At 38.0% G+C, this 25,763-nt stretch overlaps 1 protein-coding gene across 13 annotated transcripts in view; it reads left to right on the top strand.

The window, feature by feature from the left end:
* Positions 1 to 24,642, top strand: part of nrxn3a (neurexin 3a) — a 109,917-nt gene extending 85,275 nt beyond the window's left edge. For 3 of the 13 annotated variants that reach the window (XM_058077782.2, XM_058077791.2, XM_058077790.2), the window contains 7 exons: positions 919 to 1,038; positions 2,994 to 3,175; positions 4,212 to 4,383; positions 4,643 to 4,732; positions 6,789 to 7,084; positions 7,281 to 7,374; positions 22,839 to 24,642. In XM_058077782.2, the coding sequence (XP_057933765.2) occupies positions 919 to 1,038; positions 2,994 to 3,175; positions 4,212 to 4,383; positions 4,643 to 4,732; positions 6,789 to 7,084; positions 7,281 to 7,374; positions 22,839 to 23,137 (1,253 nt within the window). In that variant the 3' untranslated portion in view covers positions 23,138 to 24,642. Of the gene's footprint in view, positions 1 to 918; positions 1,039 to 2,993; positions 3,176 to 4,211; positions 4,384 to 4,642; positions 4,733 to 6,788; positions 7,085 to 7,280; positions 7,375 to 16,049; positions 17,192 to 22,223 lie in introns of those variants that run through there. The other 10 variants (XR_009130343.2, XR_009130341.2, XR_009130342.2 and 7 more) reach the window with 10 other exon arrangements.
* Positions 24,643 to 25,763: the final 1,121 nt, after the last annotated feature.

Below are 25,763 nucleotides of genomic sequence, written 5' to 3'. Positions count from 1 at the left end.
AAATAATGCATAAGGCTAAAAACAACCAATTAGCTAAAAATGTCATCCAATACTTCTCTACAAGAGAGGAGAAATATGATCTCAGGGAAGAAGTACATTTGAAACACTTCTATGCTAGGACTACGTTATGCTAGCCATAGCATTTCAGTATGTGGAATCAAACTATGGAATGGATTGAGTAAGGAAATCAAACAATGCACAACGATGAGCCAATTCAAGAAACAATACAAGCAGTTGATGTTTGCTAAATACAAGGATGAAGAGTCTTGAACCAGTCATGATGTGCTATATATATCACTATATTGATACTTACTATGGTACCCATTATGGCATTGGATGCTCATACTTCAGTGCATGACAAAAAAAATTCAAAAAAATTTCAAAAAAATTTCAAAAAAATTTCAAAAAAAATTCAAAAAAATTTCAAAAAAATTTCAAAACATTTTCAAAAAATTTTCAAAAAAAATTTCAAAAAAATTTCAAAAAATTTTCAAAAAATTTTCAAAAAATTTTCAAAAAAATTTCCCAAAATGTTTTAAACTATATTATGAAAGCAGGAAGTGAACAAATGTAACAGTTAGTGATTGTAAAAGTACCAGATGGAGGGGTAGGATTTAATAAGCTTTGCTTCTTCCTACTCCTTTTGGACATGTGGAACTGGGAACTGATTATGGGATGCACTCAATTGGAATCTGATGCATGTTCAAATGAAATTAAACCATTACCATTAAAAATCCAATTTTTATAACCAAATCCAAATTGGGCGTCATACACTGCCTGTACACTTCATGAACAAACCATCTGTACAAGAAAAAGCTTCTTACTGTGTGCCACAGAGGATGACTCCATTTCCTGTTAAACCCAGCTTTTTATTTTGTGCGTGTGTTTCTTTGTACGATTTTGGTGACCGCTGGCCAGGACCAAGCACCACCTGTCAGGAGGACTCATGCGCCAACATGGGTATTTGCATCCAGCAATGGGAGAACTACACTTGTGACTGCTCCATGACCTCCTACACGGGAACGCAGTGCAATGACCGTGAGTACTTTATGTACTTTACTCAACTTTACTTTATCTAAACACTGCCTTGTCTGTACTGCATTCACCTACATAAAAATGCTTGATCATTGTCCAAGAGCTAACCGGGCAGATGTGGACGAGTCCTTAAGGATGCCAACCGCCATTGAAAATATCATCCTGTACTGTTTAGTGATGAATATATTTAGCAGTATGTCAGTTGAATGGCTTACATCAGGGGTCTCAAACAAGTTGCCCGCGGGCAAAATGTGGCCCCCGCCTTGATATGAAAGTTTAAAGTTTGATATGGATGCTGTATGGTATCATGTACCCAGAAAAAATTATTACGTTTGATTCATGTTCATGTTAAAGGTTAAATAACTGTTAATAGTTATCCTCCCTATCCGTGTGGAAGTGGTAAGTTTTTTATATGGATGCTGTATGGTATCATGTACCCAGAAAAAATTATTACGTTTGATTCATGTTCATGTTAAAGGTTAAATAACTGTTAATAGTTATCCTCCCTATCCGTGTGGAAGTGGTAAGTTTTTTATATGGATGCTGTATGGTATCATGTACCCAGAAAAAATTATTACGTTTGATTCATGTTCATGTTAAAGGTTAAATAACTGTTAATAGTTATCCTCCCTATCCGTGTGGAAGTGGTAAGTTTTTTATATGGATGCTGTATGGTATCATGTACCCAGAAAAAATGATTACGTTTGATTCATGTTCATGTTAAAGGTTAAATAACTGTTAATAGTTATCCTCCCTATCCGTGTGGAAGTGGTACGTTTTTTATATGGATGCTGTATGGTATCATGTACCCAGAAAAAATTATTACGTTTGATTCATGTTCATGTTAAAGGTTAAATAACTGTTAATAGTTATCCTCCCTATCCGTGTGGAAGTGGTAAGTTTTTTATATGGATGCTGTATGGTATCATGTACCCAGAAAAAATTATTACGTTTGATTCATGTTCATGTTAAAGGTTAAATAACTGTTAATAGTTATCCTCCCTATCCGTGTGGAAGTGGTAAGTTTTTTATATGGATGCTGTATGGTATCATGTACCCAGAAAAAATGATTACGTTTGATTCATGTTCATGTTAAAGGTTAAATAACTGTTAGTAGTTATCCTCCCTATCCGTGTGGAAGTGGTAAGTTTTTGGCGATTTAAGTTGAAAGGAAATAACTTGAAGGCTACCGTTTAGGTCGCTAGCTCTCTAGTTTGCGAGTTAGCATGTGTCTCAAGACCCTGCAGTTGCGCAATATGTTGTAAATAAAGAGTATAAATGTGACTATAGTCGTGTTTTGTCATGTCTACAGGGCTCTAATAATGCTTTGTTCATTTTAATCTGAAAAAATAAGATATTTGAGAACAGTGGAATGTTTTATCAGAGCTTTTATTGTAGAAACTTGAAACCAAAGCAAAGTTTTTAATTTTTTTTTGTTTTTAATGAATGCGGTTTTTTGTATTTTTTTGGAAAACCTGATGCGGCCCAGTCTCACCCAGACCTGAGCTCCAGTGGCCCCCAAGTAAATTGAGTTTCAGACCCCTGGCTTACATAGACAATTTACCAACCGTTCATCCAAACATATCCTCTTAGCAAAACTTCAAATCATTGAAATATGATATGAATACTTGTATTGCACATACTTAGTACAAACTGTTAGAAATAAGTCGACTGATGATATCGCTCACATACGGGTAGTACAAGTCAAGAACAGATCGAGTTTCCAGTACGGATCGTGAGGAAAATGATGACCAATCATTTTTGGTGCACGTTATTTTTAGTAAGAGGCTGAAATCAGTTTGTTTATTCTTAAAATGTAACAAATAAACAGATAGCTTCCCGTTTATGATTCAATGTTCATTCGCAAAAAAAACGATTTGAACATTGAGGCCTATGATCGGCCAGATAATTAAAATGACTGCACTCCTAATTATGATCAAACTTTCCTCTCGTCTCAGCTGGGACCACGTACATCTTTGGCAAAGGAGGGGGCCTCGTAACGTTCAAGTGGCCGGCCAATGAGAGACCAAGCACCAGAACCGACAGGCTGACCGTGGGCTTCAGTACGTCACTGAAAGATGGCATCCTTGTCAGGATTGACAGCGCTCCTGGTCTGGGCGACTATCTCATGCTGCACATAGTAAGTTCATAGTCGTACCAATTGTGGTACTGTGAGGATAGAAGTCCAAAATATAAGTCCAAACTTTTTTAATAGAGTAAAAGTTATATATATTGTTTGTAATTATGTTCTACATTGTACGATTTTTCAAAGTCATTCATATTTGATGCAACTCAGCCTCATTTCCAGAAGTTTCCAGCAGAATAACAAATGATTCTGGAAGTAGATCCTCAATTTGCATCCAAATAATAGTTATGCCAAAACAATGTGTTGCTGCTGGATGTTCACAGCATCCGAGTGATACTGTAAGTTTTTCTTCACCGAAAGAGGAAGGTTTCAAGTTCAGAACATGAGACAGATGTACGGCCATCTTGAGTTCTGCTCTTTGAAGTGATCATTTCACTGTGTTCTAACACTTTTACAAGAAGCATTTTGCTTGAAAGTACTTTTTTGAAAACGGATGCTATTCCACCGGTACTCAAAACAAGTAAGAATGATTTTTATTTCAGCATCAAAGAGGAAAAAGGTGAACTTTGACCTGTTTTCTATTAGTTTGAAAACAACAATGCAGTTCCGGTAATTGCGTATACATTCTAGTTATTAAAGTTTTAAACTAGAAATAGCAAGCACAGGGTGGAAGGAAAGGTTAAATTCCAGTGAACCCAAAGACTTCCTGGCAAAGAACAGCCCTAAAAAATTTTACTTCAAAAAAATCAAATGCAACGCAATATGACTAAAATATAGTCAAATAAAACAGAATATAAAATAAACATGATTTGCATTTTTAGAAATGGTCTGTGAAATATGGTAAATACAACAAGTACACAACAGCACTTATAGCTGCTGCGTTTACGTCAGCACCTGTGCCATTAGGATACCATATTTCGGCATGTGTCCCTTAGTATTACACTGATAAATCACATTATTAGATCCCAGGATCTCAAAATCATTGATTGAATGATCAAAATATCAAAGTGTTAAGTGTAAAAATAAGCTACATAATTAGCATAAGTACATATCGGTTTCTATTTACAATCAATGATGTGATTTATTTTAGCAACAAGGCAAAATTGGCGTGACATTCAACATCGGGACGGTGGACATCAGCGTGCAAGAAGGCAGCACCCCAGTGAATGATGGGAAGTATCATGTGGTCCGCTTTACCAGGAATGGCGGTAATGCAACTCTGCAGGTTGATAACTGGTCCATCAATGAACACTTCCCAACAGGTAACGACCGTTTTAGAACCTTCTATTCAACTTGGTCTGGTGGTTCTGCATCAGCTGACCTTTTTGTAGACCACATTTTGTCACCCATAAGCTGTAAAACCAGTGTTGTGTTTTTGGGAACAAACCCTAAAAATAAGAGAAATCTGTAATTCCAAAAAGAACTGAATGAATGACATCTTCTTTGAAAGTGAATAAAACAACTAATCTGTCTTGTTTCACGTAGAATCTTGATCCTCACTAATTTGTTCTTCAACTGCAGGAAACAGTGACATTGAACGCTATCAAATGGCCAATAAGAAAATTCCTTTCAAATACTCCAGACCGGTAGAAGAATGGCTACAAGAAAAAGGTAATTGAAATCACGTCCCACGCTTATTTACTTCCTAAACGGGATGGCGCCAGTGTCCAAAACTGTTTCCGCCCGAGAGTCGTTTACAGAAAATGTAAAGTTTAGGATGCAGGGGCCACGTTCATGACTACATTCACAAAAGATATTTAAGTCATCCGATCCCAGACATTTTTCAAAAGCATCCCTCTCGGTACCGGTCATTTTTAATTATTTTGACTGATTTTTCAAGGCACACAGAATATTGTGATGTTGGGCTATATAGACATGGCATATCCCGAAAGAACCATTAGGGTCTTATCTTTCACGGGAAAAAGACACTTTGTTTTTACCTTTTTCCGTTCTTTAGTAATCAGCAGTAGAACATACATAAGTTTTACTTCTAAGGAAGAAAGGTTTTTTTGAAAAATACATTTCAAGCATAACTTTCACTCAAACCAAACTTTTTTCCCTCCTCTGAAGGGGGGCCAGGGTCAGGGTTATTTGTTTGTTTGTTCTATGACTGGGGCAAAGTGTGTTTGTAGTAACGTTGCTCACAATAGGTTACCATTCCAGTTCTATGACAGAAAAATGTACATGCTTTATTGTTCAAGGGGCCGGGTCAAATGTGGAAGTGGGCCGTGTCCGGCCCCCAGGCCATAGTTTGGGGACCACTGCATTAGAGTCTTATCTTTAACAGGAAAAAGACACTTTGTTTCTACCTTTTTCCGTTCTTTAGTAATCAGCAGTAGAACATACATAAGTTTTACTTCTAAGGAAGAAACGCTTTTTTGAAAAGATACATTTCAAGCATAACTTTCACTCTTAGCCAAAATGTCTAAACATGAACACAAAACAATTGTTGTTTTACATGAAAAAAACGCAACTGAATCATCATCAATACATATCAACTACAAAAAGCAGTACTTTTGAAAAACTGTACAAAACCAAAGTATTTCCTTGGTAGTATTGGTTTCATTCTGTGTGTTCTCTTGGGCTATATAGACATGGCATATCCCGAAAGAACCATTAGAGTCTTATCTTTCACGGGAAAAAGACACTTTGTTTCTACCTTTTTCCGTTCTTTAGTAATCAGCAGTAGAACATACATAAGTTTTACTTCTAAGGAAGAAAAGCTTTTTTGAAAAATACATTTCAAGCATAACTTTCACTCTGACGCAAATGTTGCCATATATATTTAGCCAAAATGTACATATCAACTACAAAAAAACTATATTTTTGTACGCAACCAAAGTATTTCATTGGTAGTATTGGTTTTCAAAAGCATCCCTCTCGGTACTGGCCATTTTTTTATGATTTTGACAGATTTTTCAAGGCACACAGAATATTGTGATGTTGGGCTATATAGACATGGCATATCCCGAAAGAACCATTAGGGTCTTATCTTTCACGGGAAAAAGACACTTTGTTTCTACCTTTTTCCGTTCTTTAGTAATCAGCAGTAGAACATACATAAGTTTTACTTCTAAGGAAGAAAGGTTTTTTTGAAAAATACATTTCAAGCATAACTTTCACTCAAACCAAACTTTTTTCCCTCCTCTGAAGGGGGGCCAGGGTCAGGGTTATTTGTTTGCTTGTTCTATGACTGGGGCAAAGTGTGTTTGTAGTAACGTTGCTCACAATAGGTTACCATTCCAGTTCTATGACAGAAAAATGTACATGTTTTATTGTTCAAGGGGCCGGGTCAAATGTGGAAGTGGGCCGTGTCCGGCCCCCGGGCCTTAGTTTGGGGACCACTGCATTAGAGTCTTATCTTTCACGGGAAAAAGACACTTTGTTTCTATCTTTTTCCGTTCTTTAGTAATCAGCAGTAGAACATACATAAGTTTTACTTCTAAGGAAGAAACGCTTTTTTGAAAAGATACATTTCGAGCATAACTTTCACTCTTGGCCAAAATGTCTAAACATGAACACAAAACAATTGTTGTTTTACATGAAAAAACCTGCATAAACTGAATCATCATCAATACATAACAACTACAAAAAACAGTACTTTTGAAAAACTGTACGAAACCAAAGTATTTCATTGGTAGTATTGGTTTCTTTGTCCGTTCCCTAGGACGACAGCTGACCATTTTCAACACTCAAGCCACCGTTGCGATTGGCGGCAGCGACCGTGGTCGGCCGTTCCAGGGTCAGCTCTCGGGCCTTTACTACAACGGCCTGAAAGTGTTGAACATGGCCGCAGAAAGCAACCCCAACATCAAAATTAACGGGAGCGTGAGGTTGGTGGGCGATGTCCCCAGTGGTTCCACCAGGTCCACCGCCATGCCCTCGGATGTGTCCACCACCTTCATCGAGACAACCACCATGATGTCCACCACCACCACACGGAAGCACAGATCCTCTTCAACGGTACAGGTTTTAATAATAAATCTCCATCCATGAAACTCTAGATTTGTTTACTGTGGTTCTTTTGCAGATGTATTCTATCATCGTTAAAGACTTTTCCGAGCTGGAGAATGAATGTTTGTGTTTTCTGCTGTTTTTTTTTTTTGCATCTCGGGCCGTGGGGGTCCTTGCTGGTCTTGACCATCAACTTCTGCTCAAGAAGCATGCATCGGATGACCTTGTATCATCTGCAGAGTGTTCCAGTGACGATGAAGACCTGGAGGAGTGTGAAACTGGTCATCCAGGTGGGCTAGGTTAGTTTGCATTTGCTTGCTTTCTATGTGCTTCCATGCATTTGCACCGGATTGGATGATGGCATCCTCAAGCATCACGCCCCCATGGTTAGACAAAGTGGGCTACATTTGGGTGTTCCGAGCGCCGTTTGGTAGGGGTGGGCGATACTGCACATTAGCGTATCCATTGCATACGAGGGAATACACCGATATTTACTGGAAATTCCCCAAGATGATTGAATGAAATCAAATCGCGATAAAAAATACAACAATATAAAACAATCAACAAAATAATAAAGATAAGGATAATAAAGATTAGAATTCTCAAAATGAAGTCAACAGTGCAAAATAACTAAAAACTACAATGGGTGGTCCTCGGGTTATGGGCGAGATCCGTTCCCAGACCGGGTTGTAAGTGGCATTCCATAATCTTTATCCTTAGTGACGGTTGCAACAGTTGAGCGGTTAGGACCAAAAGAGTGATGATGTTCATTTTCACTTCCATAGTGATGGCCGTTCAATGAAGTGTCCTCTTCTTTCGGTTGTACAGTAAAGTCTCGTTATATCGATATCGGTTAAAACGAATTACTACTTATTACGATACTATTTTCATTTCCCGGCAAATTTCTAGTCTTTTATGATATAATTAGCTCAGTTAGTACGATACCCGGTTATTATGATAATCCGGTTACTAGGATGCCCTTTTCATCTCCCGCCAGCCAATTTGGTCTGCTTATATCGATACAAAAGCAGCTTAAATCAATCTTTGCTTAAGGATTTCAATCCCAAAAAAGAACACGGCCAACGGCTGCTTCCAGTCAACTTTATTTTTCACACTTCCACCACCAGAGTGCAGCACACACAGCGGAAAACACCCGTCCCTCGCGCCTACCCCTCCGGGTGGCAACACCTTCCCTATCGATAGTTCCGGGGTGAATTATGTCCCGGTAACCGGTAATCACTACAGCGTAAGTTTATTTTTATTTACTGTAGTACAAAATGTATTGTAGTACAAAAGCATGCTAGATACGCAATCCATGAACTCGAGGAGAAAATTACATGCCATATCAAAGATCCGCCCACTTTTAATGCAGTTTGGCGCAGGATCGGATATATGGATAGTCCTGTTATATCGGTATTTTTTCCGACTCCCGAGAATATCGATATAACGAGACTTTACTGTATTTGACTGCATCCTTGGGCTCTAAGCAATTCCTGAATGGGAAAAATTACGTTTTTCATTCATTTATGCGAGCGGTTTGGAACCACGGAAGTCGTACATCGAGGACAACAAATATGTTCTGTGTCCCAGGACATATGAAGGAGTTTGTAAACAAGATGACAATATATACAATATATGAAAAATATATACAATATATACGTCATCCTTCACCATGTTTATGTATTTTATATTTTATATTTTAAACGGCTAAATTAACTAAAATACCAATATCAGGTATTCAGAAGATGCATTCAAAGACGCGATGATGTAATATTCTACACTGGCCAGTAAGTGTCAGTAATATTAATGTATTGTTCGGTGAGACACACAAGCACCAGACCTGATCACAGCAGGTACAATAATCCCAAACACGGGCTACCAACTCTGAAACCCCCCTCACCCCCCCCCACTCAGATTTCCAGCAACCCCCACGAGTACAAGTAAGAAGCCATTGAAGCCATAAATGAGGCTTAATATTACCCAATACTTTGGGTCATATGAAGGGTGACCATGGGAGTGGTATTTTATGTTATTTCATAAGTATTGATCCAATAGCGATACTACCTCAGCTATGGACATATCAACATGCAGATCAGTTCGCCCACCCCTATTTGTTACCTCATAAATTTGAATCCGAAGCGCACAAAGTCACGAGCTACGCTTTCACATGGGGTCATCCAAAGTGGGCACCAAGGTCCCGTCCACACATACAAAAAAAAATAAAAATATTAGCAAATACGCGTCGTCGCAAAAGAGTGAAATTTGAACCAAAAAAGTGAACCATCAGGAAGCGGTGATGCTGCCATCCATCACTCTATTTATTTGTTATCCAAAACAATCCATTTTCACTGAATCGTCTTAAGAATTCCATGAGTCGTGTGATTTATTTTTCTTTTCATGATTTTTTTTTTTTGTATTTTGTGCCATATTCCAATGCCTGCATTTGTGTTATCTCGAGAGAACAGAGAGAACAGATATCATTGAATTTCTGTATTCCTGTATTTCGATGTTTTTTTTGGTTTTTGCTTACAAGCCTACTTGTTATTTATGGAGGACCAAAACTGCCAAAATAATAAATAAATAAATAAAAACAAAAATGAAAAAAAATGAAAAAAATTAAATACAAAAAAATAAATATAAATGGAAATAAAAACAAAAATACATTTTTTTTAAATTTTTGAATCTTGTTTTTTATTTTTGTATTTATTTTTGCTTTTATTTATTTATGTATATATTTTTTTTATTTTTGTTTTTATTTCCATTTATATTTATTTATTTGTATTTAATTTTTTGATTTTTTTTCATTTTTGTTTTTATTTCCACTTTTATTTATTTATTTATTTATTTATTTATTTATTATTTTGGCAGTTTTGGTCCTCCATAGTTATTCTGTTTTCTTGCACCAAAATACTAAAAGCTCAAATACAATCAAGGCTAAGGGAATACGTTTGAAAGAATTTGGGAATTTCCACATTTGCTTGAAAACACAGAAAATGATTATTCATTCTTCCAACATGGAACCAAAATAAAGCATATTTTTTCTCTCTTTCTCCAACAACAATCAGTTGGCCATTCCCAATTTCTTTTAAAGAGTATGCAGGAGATGATGACGTAATTGACTTTAGCGCTGTGCTGTGTATTCTGAGATTGATGGGGATTTGTGAAGAAAGACAAAGACAGGGCCCCGGTCATCCAATCATGTGTTTACACAGAAATTCACACCATCTGTTGATCCCAAATGGACTTTTCTGTTTGTCTTTTCTTTTTTGGTATTATTAGCTATTTGATTTGATTGGAATTTAGCGATGAAGCCACCCCTGCTTGTCTGATACGTTTCTTTGCTTTGCCTGTTCTGTATTTGTGGTAGCTTATAGCAGACACATGAAAACATTCCCAATTCTGGAACCCAAATTAAACCCATTGGATGAAAATTCCAAATCATCTTTTCAATGTAATGAAAATGTACCATTATCGTATGGAAATGTTTTTTTGTTGTTGTTGTTTATATTTTGATGATTGGCACTACGAGTTTGCATGAGCCTTAGTTCGACATTCCTAAAGAGACGAAATGGATTGCTTTGTCTGCATTCATTCTATCTGGGAACCATTTTTGCGCTCGCAGCAACATCAAATGTCCCCTGCATTATCTTTATTTTTTGTTTCTTTGCCTGTCGAGTTGTTTAGTGATACTGTTCTCTGTTGTCCATCTGTTGTGTCCCCAATCATCGATTACATAAGATGGCAAGCGAGGATTGTCGTAGGGTCGTAGGGGTGCTGGAGCCTATCCCAGCTGTCTTTAGGCGAGAGGCGGGGTCCACCCTGGACTGGTGGCCAGCCAGCCAATCACAGGGCACATATAGACAAACAACCATTCACACTCACATTCATGCCTATGGACAATTTGGAGTCGCTTATCATAAACTCAATTCTCCATGTTACTAAAATGACTTATATATAAAATTAGCCATTTTCCAGTGGCCCCTTTTAATCCCGACCAACCCGGACTAGTTTCCTTGCCCCCACAACAAAAACCTAACACAAAAACTTAAATAATCAGTAGTGCTGTAAATCGATTTGATACGATAACTACATCAAATGTTATGTAAAGGGAGTCCATTTTGGAAATATGGGCCATTATTTTGTTAAATAAAATGTAATATTTTTTTTTGTACTTTACGCTCATCAAATTTAAATGTAAAAAATAGTAAACATTCTTATTGTAATACTGGCAAAAAAATTATATATATATATATATATATGAAATAATAATAATAATAATAACCCCGACCTATTAAATACGATCTAATATTTTTTTTAGTACTTTACTCTCGTCAAATTTAAATGTAAAAAAAAATAGTAAACCTTCTTATTGTAATACTACAACTTTTGTCCAACGTCATTTTCCAAACATTACAACTCCATTTTTTGGAGTTATGACATTCAGTGTGATTTTAACTCCATGTGACTAAAATGACTAAAATACATAACTTAAATAATAAGTAGGGCTGTAAATCCATTTGATACCATAACTACATCAAATGTTATATAAATAAAAATATAATGTAAATAAAAAAAATAAAAAATATGTTATGTAAATGGAGTCCATTTTGGAAATATGTGCCATTATTTTGTTAAATACAGTCTAATAATTTTTTTTGTACTTTACTCTCGTCAAATGTAAATGTAAAAAATATATATATTAAAAAAATATATATAAATAAATTTTATATTTTTGTCATCTACCAGTAAACAACATTAAAATATGTGAGAAATGAACGCAATTACAGTACATGGAGCAAAATAAGTCCAAACATTTTTAGTGAACCCCATCCAGAGTATATAGTACACAGACACACACTAGTAGTCAATACTCTCTATGCCATCTAATGGATTTCTCTTGATTCTATTTTTATAGACGACATGCAGAATGGGCAGTCCACACGGCCTGCCTGGACTGCCCATCCGTGTCGACGAACACGCAAAGTTTAAAGCCTGTATCCATGAAACATTGGTGTCAATACAGGGCTACAAGCTTCCAGGACCTGGATATATAGTCGTATCAAATGTACTGTAAACAGTGCAGTAATGTACTGTGAACTGGGAGTGCTGGGAGTTTCATGGATATATACTTTAAGCGAGTCATTTGACAGTTACCATCCATGACAAACTGGTCATATAATGGAAATGAAAGTCGACACATCCCAAAAATGAAAGAAAAACCGTGAAAGGAAACATGGTTTGGTAATGCGACCAACCACACTTATGCAGATATTTTGGTCGGAATAACCAAAATTTTCCACAACAGATTTTCAATTGGATTTAGATCTGAGATCCGAGATCTGAGCCATTCCCAAACTTTTCTCTGATTTCCGTGGAGTCATTGTCAAGGTCATTTAGTTTCATAGAGCTAGGTCTTGGTAATGTCGCCATTGTCCCATTGCTTCCCCACACCGATCACAGTCCCAACAAAATAACACTTTCTCAGACATTCCCAGGCCAATCAACTGGACTGTTCTTCTGTTCTGGACTGTTGTTCCCAACTTCTTCGAAGACCACCTGAACAGTCCAGCTGCGATCGATTTAATGCCCTGAGAATGCCAATGAGAATTCTTCAGTTCTTTTGAATATTTCTCCTGATCTACATGCAATTACTATCGGATGCTGTGTTCACACTTGGTTTGGTCCTGTTCTGGTTCCGGTTCTGGTTCTGGTTCACTTAGTTCTCACACTGTCAGCTTGATCTTGACCAAGAATTCCTTAGTGAAGTCATTAACCGATTGGACAGAGGTTGCGACACAACTCGAAGTGGTCAAGTTGTGTTGATTGTGTCGGAGTAAAGTATTACTTGGAACGTTTGCTGGAAAGGTTTTCCGTATATCCCGTATGTTCCACTTGGAGGCAGGGACAGGAGTCGGCATTGCGTTATGCGTCGACTCGGTAAACAAACGTGATTGTGGCATAAAGTCTCCTGTTCGGGAACACTTTTGGTGAAATATGTCAACTGATGAAGAAGTGGATAAAATGAAATATTTTTTCCTCGATTGTTCCGTATAGACGAGAAACGGGACTACAAGCTGGAATTTGTCTGCATCGTAACACTTTTATAAACCAGGGCTGCCAAAAGGGGGGCCATTTTCGAGCTTGTCTTTTATTGGTCCTACATTGTAAATATAAAATTCATTTATGAGATTACATATTACTCAAATTTTCTTTGTTTGTTCCGCCATCTTAGAATGGATTGACCCGCTGTGGATTAGCCATCCCCAACGTTAGCATCTTTGGCATGCTAATAATTTTGGCTATGACTGTTTGTGTATAAAGATACATCGGTGTTCAGTCCGATGTAGACCAATACTTAGTGTTCTATAGGCTTTAAATCAGGTGTGGGCAAACTACGGCCCGGGGGCCACATGCGGCACACCAAGCGCTTCAACCCGGCCCGCCACTTGCTTTTCTAAGTATTTCAACTTTTAACGTAGATGCTGGCAACGTGACTTGCAAGTCGGATGAAAAAAAACAAAATTGTAAAATTAAATTTCATAGTTTGATGTCATGTGATGTTTAAAGTGCTACCGAAAAACGGGACATTAGAATATACAGCTAATAGTACGACACTTTTACAGATAAAATTAGACAAATAATTCAAGGTGGACTCAATGCCATCCACGAGGCAAAAACTTTGCCCACTCCTGCTCTAAATCTGCTGTCTGAAAACCCAGAATTGTACCCAACCTCGAGGTTGGCACACCCTTATAAATACAGTCTAGCGGAATCTGGTTTGCTTGGGGTTTCTATAGTGACTTTGGTGTCTTTGGCCTATGGACCCATCACACTGAAGCTGAAGTCAACAGAATGACAAGAGTTGACTGAGGGAAAGATTTTTTACCGATCTCGGATCGTTGGGACTTGACCAAAAAAATGACAGGGTCGCGCAATCCCAACTGGCGTTTGTTTGAACAGAACCAAAGTTATCAGGTGTGAACAGAAGCAAAGGTGAATTTAATACGTACATTCCCAAATCCCAAATCCGTATGAATCCAACTGAGTATCCATTTTACTGGGGTGTGTTGAACTTTTATATCCAGTGATTGTTTCACGTTTGTATTTTCTTCCTGTCCTCCATTGCTATTAGTTCAAGCTGACCTGTGTCCCAATTTCATGGTAAATTCTAAGTCCCGTATCGGGTCAACTTGGGAATCGTACTTTTTATTTTATTGTCAAAATAGTTAACAGATAGTACGACATACATACCGTGGAATTGGGACACAGAGTCGGTCAGTCAGCCGTTCAGTCAGTCTTGCCTTCCCTTCCAGTTTTCGATGTTTTTTCTTTTCTACTTTCCCTAAATGCAACTTACTTTAAGCATGCATCAACATCCTGCAGTACAACTAAACGTAAAGGAAAAGGAAAGAATACGAACTCATTTCCAGCCAGTATTGTCACTCTCTGTACACCCAGACTGCACGGCCGCTCCATGTTGAAAGATTAACTTTAGGCGAAGATTTGAGAGAGGGAGTCGAGTCCCTCTCTCGTCAGTGTCTGTTTTCTCTTGTGTGTGCAAAAACCTGAAATGGCTTTCTTTTTTTTTTCATCTTGACTTTGCATTTGATAGTTTGAACAGGTCTTTTTTATGGTTAACTCCAAGGGTATTTTGCTTGAACTTGAAGTGCTTTTTGTTTTTTCTTTCTTTCTTTCTTTTCCCAATTGGATTCCAATATGCCAAATATCACTGTTAATATTTTTTATATCATTTGACCATTTCGGATTAAGAAGAGCTTGTCCATAAGGTCTCTTTACAATTTAACTAATTTATCACAAAAACAACGGAATAGACATTTGTGTGTAATTGTGTCACATCGGTATGGAAACATTTACTTACCCGAAGCGTACGCTACTCCATTTCTTACCGCGGCATCGTTTTGCTTCAGATCGTTGACGTATGATTTTTTAGCTATTTTTGAGTCGGGCGTCTATTTCCTGAAATATACAAACGCAATGAATCGCTCCAACCTACCTGAACATCGCCAATTGCTTTTGTAATAAGTTGTTTAAATTGTAAAGAGACTCTACGTCTACTACTAACGACTACTAACAACTTTGTGTGTTTTTCTTCAGATGCGTGCTTTTCTTTGCAAATGAGATTAAAAACTCTTATTAATCTCGAAAAGTTTGAATAATGCACTTTTTTTTTTGGAATCATCCACGATCCTCGTGTGAGACAAGAACACGTCTTTCTCTTTTCGGTGTGATCTTTTTCACGATTTGTCTATTTCGCCTCTGAAATATCCAAAAGCCTTCAACAAGGTTTTATATAGAGTACACGCCGTAACCGTGTTTTAACCAACACGCATGGCTACTATTGATGGAACAAACAAAAAACAACAAAAAAACTAACAAAAAACAGACTGTATATATATATTTATAATGTATATTCTGTATATTTTGTACATTTTTTTAATAGATGTATCTGCACATAGATGACATCGCTCCGAGAGACTGAAAGAGTCGTTCGCAAAAAAACAAACCTAGAAACCTTAGAAACCTTTTTTCCACCGATCCAAAGTCAACTGGAATAGACGTCCAAGGCTAGCTGGACCAGACCGACTTAGATGAACACATTAGTACTTCATAATAATAATAATAACAATATTGCTATAGTTTTGGGGGACCTTTTTTGGGGTGAATCCCAATGAACTGGCACAAAAAAGTCAAATCCGTGTTTTTTTTTGTCTCACACAAGGATCGTCGCTGATTGTTAAAAGTTTTCCTTTATTTGTGTGCCTCTAAATCTGGAAAGACCAGTCGAACCAAAGTAGAAAATATGGACTTTGTAAGTGAAACCAAAAGAATTGCATGGCTAAAAAGTTGCAGTTTAGGGTTTGTCAGACCTGTCAGTGTTAGAGTTCTTCTGTTCTTTTATGTAGATGGGCATGTATATGCTCATTGTTTGTATATCCCCATCCCTTCCTTACAGCCAAAAGCTCTATTGCCGCCCGACCGCCTCGTTCTGCCTTTACATGGACATGGCAACTGACTTACACTGTCACCCTCATCAGCCTCATTTCCTATGTAACATGTTCATAGGTCCCGCCCCTTCTTCACCTGCTCCCTTCTTGGTAGAGTATCTGAAAATGTCAAGTCAATTTATTCATTCTACTCTATGAAAACAAAATGAGAATCTAATAATACCGACATAGATTTTAGATACTATTGAAGTACTGCAGTGGAAAAAAAATGTAGATATGCATTTTTGTAAAAACAACACAGAACAAAGCAAATGATTTACAGATTGAGAGATGAAATATAAGAGAATTATGGTGTTTATTTTCATGTTTTGTGGTGTGGATGTGTGTGCTGTTGCCTCCCTGTACTGTCATGTTGAAGCTAGAATACACGCTCCCATGGGGAATAATACAGTATTTTTAATGCTACAAAGTGGAAATCCATGATACAACTTTTACGTTGTAATTCTTTTCTTTCTGACAAATTCATGCGGGCAATATGTTGATGTAAGTGGACCGTTTTTTGGACTTTTCACTCCTTTCAAATTGTTTTCATTGATGCAGTTTGTAGCTTGACCAAGATCCGGATCCGTCTGCAACGCCGCAGGTTGTCCCTAAAGTTGTCCCCAAAGTTTCCCTAAAGTTGTTCCCAAAGTTTCCCTAAAGTTGTCCCCAAAGTTTCCCTAAAGTTGTTCCCAAAGTTTCCCTAAAGGTGTCCCCAAAGTTTCCCTAAAGTTGTCCCCAAAGTTTCCTTAAAGTTGTCCCCAAAGTTGTTCCCAAAGTTTCCCTAAAGTTGTCCCCAAAGTTGTTCCTAAAGTTTCCCTAAAGTTGTTCCTAAAGTTGAGCCCAAAGTTGTCCCCAAAGTTGTCCCCAAAGTTGACCCCAAAGTTTCCCTAAAGTTTCCCTAAAGTTGTTCCCAAAGTGTCCCTAAAGTTGACCCCAAAGTTTCCCTAAATTTGTCCCTAAAGTTGTGCCTAAAGTTTCCCTAAAGTTGTTCCCAAAGTTGACCCCAAAGTTGTCCCTAAAGTTGACCCCAAAGTTTCCCTAAAGTTGTTCCTAAAGTTTCCCTAAAGTTTCCTTTAAGTTGTTCCTAAAGTTGTCCCTAAAGTTGAGCCCAAAGTTGTCCCCAAAGTTGTCCCTAAAGTTGACCCCAAAGTTTCCCTAAAGTTGTTCCTAAAGTTTCCCTAAAGTTTCCTTTAAGTTGTTCCTAAAGTTGTCCCTAAAGTTGAGCCCAAAGTTGTCCCCAAAGTTTCCCTAAAGTTGTCCCCAAAATTTCCCTAAAGTTGAGCCCAAAGTTGTCCCCAAAGTTTCCCTAAAGTTGTCCCCAAAGTTGTTCCTAAAGTTGTCCCTAAAGTTGACCCCAAAGTTGTCCCCAAAGTTTCCCTAAAGTTACAAGACAGAACACAGTTGTCCCTAAAGTTGAACCCAAAGTTGTCCCCAAAGTTTCCCTAAAGTTGTTCCTAAAGTTGGCCCCAAAGTTTCCCTAAATTTGTCCCTAAAGTTGTGCCTAAAGTTTCCCTAAAGTTTCCCTAAAGTTGTTCCCAAAGTTGTCCCCAAAGTTTCCCTAAAGTTGTTCTCAAAGTTGTCCCCAAAGTTTCCCTAAAGTTGTCCCCAAAGTTGTTCCTAAAGTTGTCCCTAAAGTTGACCCCAAAGTTGTCCCCAAAGTTGTTCCTAAAGTTTCCCTAAAGTTTCCCTAAAGTTGTCCCCAAAGTTTCCCTAAATTTGTTCCTAAAGTTGTCTCCAAAGTTGTTCCTAAAGTTTCCCTAAAGTTGTTCCCAAAGTTGACCCCAAAGTTTCCCTAAAGTTGTTCCTAAAGTTGTCCCTAAAGTTGAGCCCAAAGTTGTCCCCAAAGTTTCCCTAAAGTTGTCCCCAAAGTTGACCCCAAAGTTGTCCCCAAAGTTTCCCTAAAGTTGTCCCCAAAGTTTCCCTAAAGTTGTCCCCAAAGTTTCCCTAAATTTGTTCCTAAAGTTGTCTCCAAAGTTGTTCCTAAAGTTTCCCTAAAGTTGTTCTCAAAGTTGACCCCAAAGTTTCCCTAAAGTTTCCCTAAAGTTTCCCTAAAGTTGTTCCCAAAGTTTCCCTAAAGTTTCCCTATAGTTGTCCCCAAAGTTGACCCCAAAGTTTCCCTAAAGTTGTCCCCAAAGTTTACCCCAAAGTTGTCCCTAAAGTTGACCCGAAAGTTGTCCCTAAAATTGTCCCTAAAATTGTCTCTAAAGTTGTCCCCAAAGTTGTCCCTAAAGTTGTCCCCAAAGTTGTCCCTAAAATAGTCCCTAAGGTTGTCTCTAAGGTTTCCCTAAAGTTGTCCCAAAAGTTGTCCCAAAAGTTGTCCCCAAAGTTGTCCCTAAAGTTGTCCCAAAAATTGTCCCCAAAGTTGTCCCTAAAATAGTCCCAAAAGTTGTCCCTAAAGTTGTCCCTAAAATAGTCTCTAAAGTTGTCCCCAAAGTTGTCCCTAAATTTGCCTCTAAAGTTGTCCCCAAAGTTGTCCCTAAAATTGTCCCTAAAATTGTCCCTAAAGTTGTCTCTAAGGTTTCCCTAAAGTTGTCCCAAAAGTTGTCCCCAAAGTTGTCCCTAAAGTTGTCCCAAAAATTGTCCCCAAAGTTGTCCCTAAAATAGTCCCAAAAGTTGTCCCTAAAGTTGTTGCTGAAGTTTCCCTAAAGTTGTCCCTAAAGTTGACCCCAAAGTTGTCCCTAAATTTGCCTCTAAAGTTGTCCCCAAAGTTGTCCCTAAAATTGTCCCTAAAGTTACCCCAAAGTTGTCCCCAAAGTTGTCCCTAAAATTGTCCCTAAAGTTACCCCAAAGTTGGTCCCAAAGTTGTCCCAAAGTTGTCCCTAAAGTCCGGACACAAATACACACACATTTTGTCAATAAATAATATCACGTAAAAGCAATTTCAAGTATTAATTTCAATATATTTGTAGTTGTAGTATTACTATATATGAGCTTCTTTTTTTACTTTTAAAATGTTATTTATTTTTGTACATAATTCAGATTTCTTTCCAGCTTTTAGGATGTGTATGTGTCCTATGTAGTACATGACTTTAGGGACACCCTGTACACAGCAGACTAACCAATAAAGAGACATACTGATTCCACCTTTCATGTATAATACCTGAAAGTACATGCACAAGTAAAGTACTTCTTGTTGTACTTTGTTATAATTGCAGCCAATATTGTGAGCCAACTGGTTGTTTGCCTGCTATGCAAAAGCTTATAAACTGCATCGCTCACCGATGTGTGGACATTTGCAAGCGGATAATTCCTTAACAATGTTTCATGATGTGAACATGAATAAAGTATGATTTATAGATTTGTGTGCTCGTGGATGTATACAGTATGTTGGTGTTTCATGTTTCATAGTACGCACGTTTTTTTTTTTTAGTGCTGGATACTTTCAATGTCAATGGCAGTTTCAATGTTCACTTTAGCCAAAGCTACATTTGAACAATATAAAAACATTAAATCAATCGAATAAACGGCCCTGTGAATATTTATTGATTATGTGTACCGTATACAATAAAATGAAGTCATGGTGCATAATAATTTATAAACAGTGATTATCCAACACTCTAACGCCTCTATTCAGAAAGCATTTTCTATCCTCCAACTACAAAAATATACCATTTAAAAATAAGGAATCCTATTTCACGGAACTTCACTTATCACTGATAAAAAAACCAATTTTTTTTTATTTTTTATTATTTTTTTTTTTTCTTCTTCTCTTTTCTCCATTTCATGCACTTAAAAGCGAAACTCGAGTGGATTCTGGGGTGTTGATCTGAAAATAAAAGCCGTTATTGGCCATAAGACAGAAGCCCTAGCTAAGCGTACGAAGGACGGTGGCAGTGTCGCGCAGGATGACTTTTGTGTGTGTAAATAAAGCAATATTCAAAGCCTTGAATGCGATAGAAATTAAACTTTAAAATACTTTAAAGTAGTCACTGTACAGCTTGTATAGCGGATTACATTTACTGCCCACTGAAAGTCACTCAACATGCCGCCATTACACCTCATACAGTATCCAAATTGGGTCCAAAGTGGGAATACTCAAACGTAATTTTCCAAAAATTACAACAAATAAAATTGTTTGTTTTGTTAGTTTTTCATAATATTGCAATTTTAATATATAACATATTTGTTGTTTCAACTTTATGCTACTCAAATATCATTACTTTCTCTCAAAACATTGCAAGTTTGTTCTCGGAATATTTGGACTTTTTTCCTGTAATATTATGACATTTTTCCTAACATAATTTTCCAAATATGACAACAAATAGTTTGTTTCTCATAATATTGCAACTTTAATAAACAACATGTTTGTTGTTTCAACTTTATGCTACTCAAATGTCATTATTTTCCCTCAAAACATTGCGAGTTTATTTGTGGAATATTTTGACTTTTTTCCTGTAATATTATGACATTTTCCTCAACATAATTTTCCAAAAATGACAACAAATAAATTGTTTTTTTTTTTTTTTCTCATATAGAAAACCAATTAACTACAATCAACAAGGGAATACTGTACTTATATTAGGATCGATTTTCCCCTTGTGTGTACTGTTAACATTGTGTCTAAACATTTGGCAATTGACTTTATTTTGAAAAACTAAATGACAGTCTTGTAAAATAATTGAGCATTATAATTATAAATAAGCGTGGATGAAAAAGTCTTTAAAAAGTCTCGAGTTTTAAAGTCAAATGTAAAGGCAATTCTCTAAGACCCAAGAAAAATATTTGGTTTCGTAGAAAGTTTTTAAGTTGCTTCAAAAACACAAAACCTTTGCTTTGAAATTATTCATTCATTTTCTACCGCTTATCCTCACGAGGGTCGCCGGGGTGCCGGGGTGCCGGAGCCTATCCCAGCGGGGTCCACCCTGGACTGGTGGCCAGCCAATCACAGGTCACATATCGACAAACAACCATTCACACTCACATTCATACCTATGGACAATTTGGTTCGTGCTAACCACACGACCACCGTGCAGCCCGACTCAAATAATTGATTAGTCTATAAGAGAAGTTGAAGAAAACGTGAGAAGCTAACGTCACTTGTGGTTGGCTTTTATTTCATTTGTAAAAATGACAGGTTTGACGTTTCATAGTTCAAATTCTTTCATGGGGAGTCTGGTTGGGTGTCCTTCAAAAGGTGAGCATGAAGGTGACTTTGTTCTGCCATTGACATCGTATCAATACTTTCTTTGTTACAGAGCTGTCAATGTGTCAATTCAATTTAATATAAGAAATGGAAGAATCTCGATATCGGGGTGCCAGTAAGGTAAATATTATTCTATGTAAAATTATTATTAAGCAATGTTGGAGAAGAGCAAAGCTTTTTTGGACGTTTCGTGTAGTTGGGTGTATGGTTTTTGCCTCTCAAGAGGGATTTTGGTCCAATCCTCTTGACCGATACTCTCCAAATCCTGAAGGTCTTGAGGCTGTCGTTTGGCCGTTTCAGCTCTTCCACAGATTTGCGATATAGGACTAAGGTCTAGGGACTGGCTGGACAGTCCAGGATTCTCCTCCTAGACAGGACGGCGTCTTTCCATTCTGCCTTGGTCAGTCTTTAACAAATCTTTGGAATTGTTCAAAGTCCCGTCCTGCTGCACATGTTTTGATCCTAGACCCCACGAAATGTCAGTATCTCGGAATAACGTCATTTGACGTAGTGTGAGAGTATTAAGTTCATACGGGACAGTCGCGCTTCCGATTCAAATCCAGACTCGTTATGAAGGCAAGAACGGAGCTTTGACATCCACGACTCCCGTTAGCCTTCAGCTCTGTATCACAGAAATATTTGTACAACTTTGGTTTGTGATCATCGTGAGACACCAACGAGAGGTTTAAGGTATCCGGAGAGCCACTGAATCGGTCATTTCAAAAACAATTTCCTACCGGATGAATGACTGCATCCTGAGAACTTCTTAAAACTGTATTTCGTTGTAGCAGATCGGATATTTGACTTCTGTGGCTCATCCTACCGAGTACTTAAGCCTTTCGGAATGGCACCAAATCGTGGATGAAAATCTGTGGCTTGATTCTATTTTGATTTGGCTACGCCAAGTTCTTTGTTCTAGTCTCTGCTAGTCTGACTGTAATCCGTCCCAGTGACCGTGCCTCCGCCTAACATTCTGGATGTCTGTGTTAAACCCCAGGAGCTGAATTAGTCGCCCCAGTTCTAGAGGATCCATTAGTACACCCCTTTGCCGATCCTCGTGCACCCTTCATTCCCACTCCCTCAACCCACCAACCACTCCTCACCATTACTGAGACCGCCAAAGAGTCCCTGTCCGAGGCCACTGAGGCGGGGGCACCGTGCTTGTTGGACCGAGGCAGCGATGATTGTGATGATGATGGCTTGGCGAAGTCGGGGTATGGCTCTGGGGAAGAGTTCAAGTCGAACCAGCCCTCAACCACTGATGAAGATTTTTACGCGACCTTCTCCTTGGTAACACTAAGACCTTGTCCACGTCGGGCTTTGAAGGTGGCTACAAAGCTCACTCACCCAGGACTTGTAGACATAACAAAGCTTCAGTCTCCAGACGCAGTAGGACTATCACTACCGCCATACCGCAAAACGCCAGAGCCGCACCACCGCCACCTCTGCCTTTACCACCACCCTCCACAATGCACCCGCCAAATATCCGAGTGGGAAAATGAATAAGCGCTAGACCTAGAGTTGCTTCCATTGTCCACATGGTTTGAGGTAGACGGCACCCAGCTCAGGGGCCCATGATTAACCTCCCCCGTGTTCCGTAATATACCCACAGCACTTCCCACAGAACCAGGCGTCAGGCCGGGGCCTTCGGAAGTGGTCCGGGAATCAAGCAGCACCACCGGGATGGTCATCGGAATTGTGGCGGCCGCCGCCCTGTGCATCCTCATCCTTCTTTATGCCATGTATAAGTACAGGAATAGGGACGAGGGCTCCTACCAAGTGGACGAGAGCAGGAACTACATCACCAACTCGGCCGTACAGAGCAATGGCGCCGTCGTGAAGGACAAACAGCACAGCTTGAAAGGCGGCAATAAAAAGCAGAAGAACAAGGATAAGGAGTATTACGTGTGACTGACACTTATCGGCGTAACCAGTCGGCGAGCGCTTAAAGAACGTTGACTGCACTCGCCGGGGAAAACTGACAAATGATGGTACGATACGGAGCTCGGATGATCCTTGACTTTTTTCCGAGAAGCTGAACTCACGACATGTACTATAATATTAAAGCACACTTACTTCTGTAAGCATACCGAGGAGGCTTAATAGCAACTTTAGAGACCTTACTCTTCTATCTGGTCGCAGACGTTATCGGTATAGAAATATGTCCCAGCTACATCTTTCTCCTAAGTGACTTTTAGAGCAACGTGATCCGTGACATTACAACAAAAAAGTCTTTTATATGGTTCCAAAAAGCCTCACGAGCTTGACCATAATCAGCATGTAAGCAATGCGTAGTGCTTAACAAGATGGGGGTCCAGCCTACAATCGTTGTTTGAGAAAAAACAAAAAAAAGATGACACATTTGTATGGTTTATAAATACTAAGTGTGGTGTCTTATTTATTTTTGCTTTAAGCAAAAAAAGAAGTGAGGTGACAAAAATAATAATAATAATAATAAAAAGAAGAAAACAGCTCCAGTATTTCTTTCCATGTACAAAAACCACAACCGCAACGGAGCACACGGACAGAAGCGCTTGGATCTGTCGGCCGTGGAATCTTCTGATTGTCAAACACACTTTGTTTTTCAAGAAGTGGAAGTTCTCTTGATGGAAAAAAAAAAAAAAGCAAATGATTGTAAAATGCATGTCATCCTAACTTACAGTACAACAGTCAAGTCATGAGTCTTTAACTTGGACGATAACGACGCCAAATGGGTGTTAGCGTACGCCCCCCAAAAGAAGTTGGACCTTGCAAATACGGAGTGCTGATTATTTTTGCAGAATTGTACGTCAGTTCATTGCCTATTGTTCTCTTTTTTTTAGGGCGGTGTCGGGAGAAACACAAATGCAGTACTAAAACGTCGTAACATGTATACGGAAATCAATCAAATGGTGAAAGTGTCAATATGTATTTATTGTCACAGTCAACTGTGTCAAAAAAAAAATTTGTTTACATATTTTATTACATACTAACTGTTGTACTTTGTAGGTAGGAAATTGTACATATACCATGACAGTTTTAGTACCTCTATTGTACAGACTGAACATATGGATTATCAACATATTTCATGACAAAGTCTATTATCTGTTAATTTACACTGAGAAAAAGAATGTGGAGAATAATATTGATATTTCGTAAGAAATGACAATGTATTGTTAGCCTAGAGATCTAAACAGAGATGTTTCTAAAGTTGCATGAATATTTATCTACTCGCAGTGTTTCAAGAAAATAAGGCGCCCTTCCTTCTGTATCACAGCTATCCTGTTCCGGGTGCCCATAGTCTCATTCCTTTTCAAAGAAAATAAAGTCAGGAATATGACAAATCTGATGACCGTTTGAATGAATGGGGGCTCGATGTTGTTGTTTTTTTTTTAAATAAAACATCCAAAAATGAAAAATAAAGTTTTTTCACAGCATTGGGTGGCTTGATTCCAATTAAGCGCTGACACGGTTGAAACCAGAATTTGACATAGGCTTTGCTAAAAAAGAAAAACATAAACATAAACACCTCACAGACTGACGTTTTGCTCTTTTAGGTCAGTTTGGATTCTTTTTTAAACTCGTTTTGGTACATGTTTGTATATTTCTGCTATATCGTTGGAGTGTTAAAGTGCTGTGTGGTGAGTTTAGTGTCATTAGTAAAGTGTTGTTAAAAGGACGCTGTGACTGTTATGTTGTTGTTTTTAAACTCATTTTGGTACATTTTTGTATATTTCTGCTATACAATTGGAGTGTTAAGGTGCTGTGTGGTGAGTTTAGTGTCATTAGTAAAGTGTTGTTGTTAAAAGGACGCTGTGACTGTTATGTTGTTGTTTTTAAAATCGTTTTGGTACATGTTTGTATATTTCTGCTATACAATTGGAGTGTTAAGGTGCTGTGTGGTGAGTTTAGTGTCATTAGTGAAGTGCTGTTGTTAAAAGGACGCTGTGATTGTTATGTTGTTTTTAAACTTGTTTTGGTACATGTTTGTATATTTCTGCTATATCGTTGGAGTGTTGAAGTGCTGTGTGGTGAGTTTAGTGTCATTAGTGAAGTGTTGTTAAAAGGACACTGTGATTGTTATGTTGTTTTTAAACTCGTTTTGGTACATGTTTGTATATTTTTTGCTATATCGTTGGAGTGTTAAGGTGCTGTGTGGTGAGTTTAGTGTCATTAGTGAAGTGTTGTTAAAAGGACGCTGTGATTGTTATGTTGTTTTTAAACTCATTTTGGTACATTTTTGTATATTTCTGCTATACAATTGGAGTGTTAAGGTGCTGTGTGGTGAGTTTAGTGTCATTAGTGAAGTGTTGTTGTTAAAAGGATGCTGTAACTGTTATGTTGTTGTTTTTAAACTCGTTTTGGTACATGTTTGTATATTTCTGCTATACAATTGGAGTGTTAAGGTGCTGTGTGGTGAGTTTAGTGTCATTAGTGAAGTGTTGTTAAAAGGACACTGTGATTGTTATGTTGTTTTTAAACTCGTTTTAGTACATGTTTGTATATTTCTGCTATATCGTTGGAGTGTTAAAGTGCTGTGTGGTGAGTTTAGTGTCAT

Source organism: Doryrhamphus excisus, linkage group LG14, assembly GCF_037039965.1.
Source record: "Doryrhamphus excisus strain RoL-2023G ecotype Guam linkage group LG14, RoL_Dexc_Guam_v1.1, whole genome shotgun sequence".
Classification (NCBI taxonomy): Eukaryota; Metazoa; Chordata; class Actinopteri; order Syngnathiformes; family Syngnathidae; genus Doryrhamphus; species Doryrhamphus excisus.
Note: the sequence above shows the minus strand (reverse complement) of the source record. Positions and strands in the feature narration are given on the sequence as shown.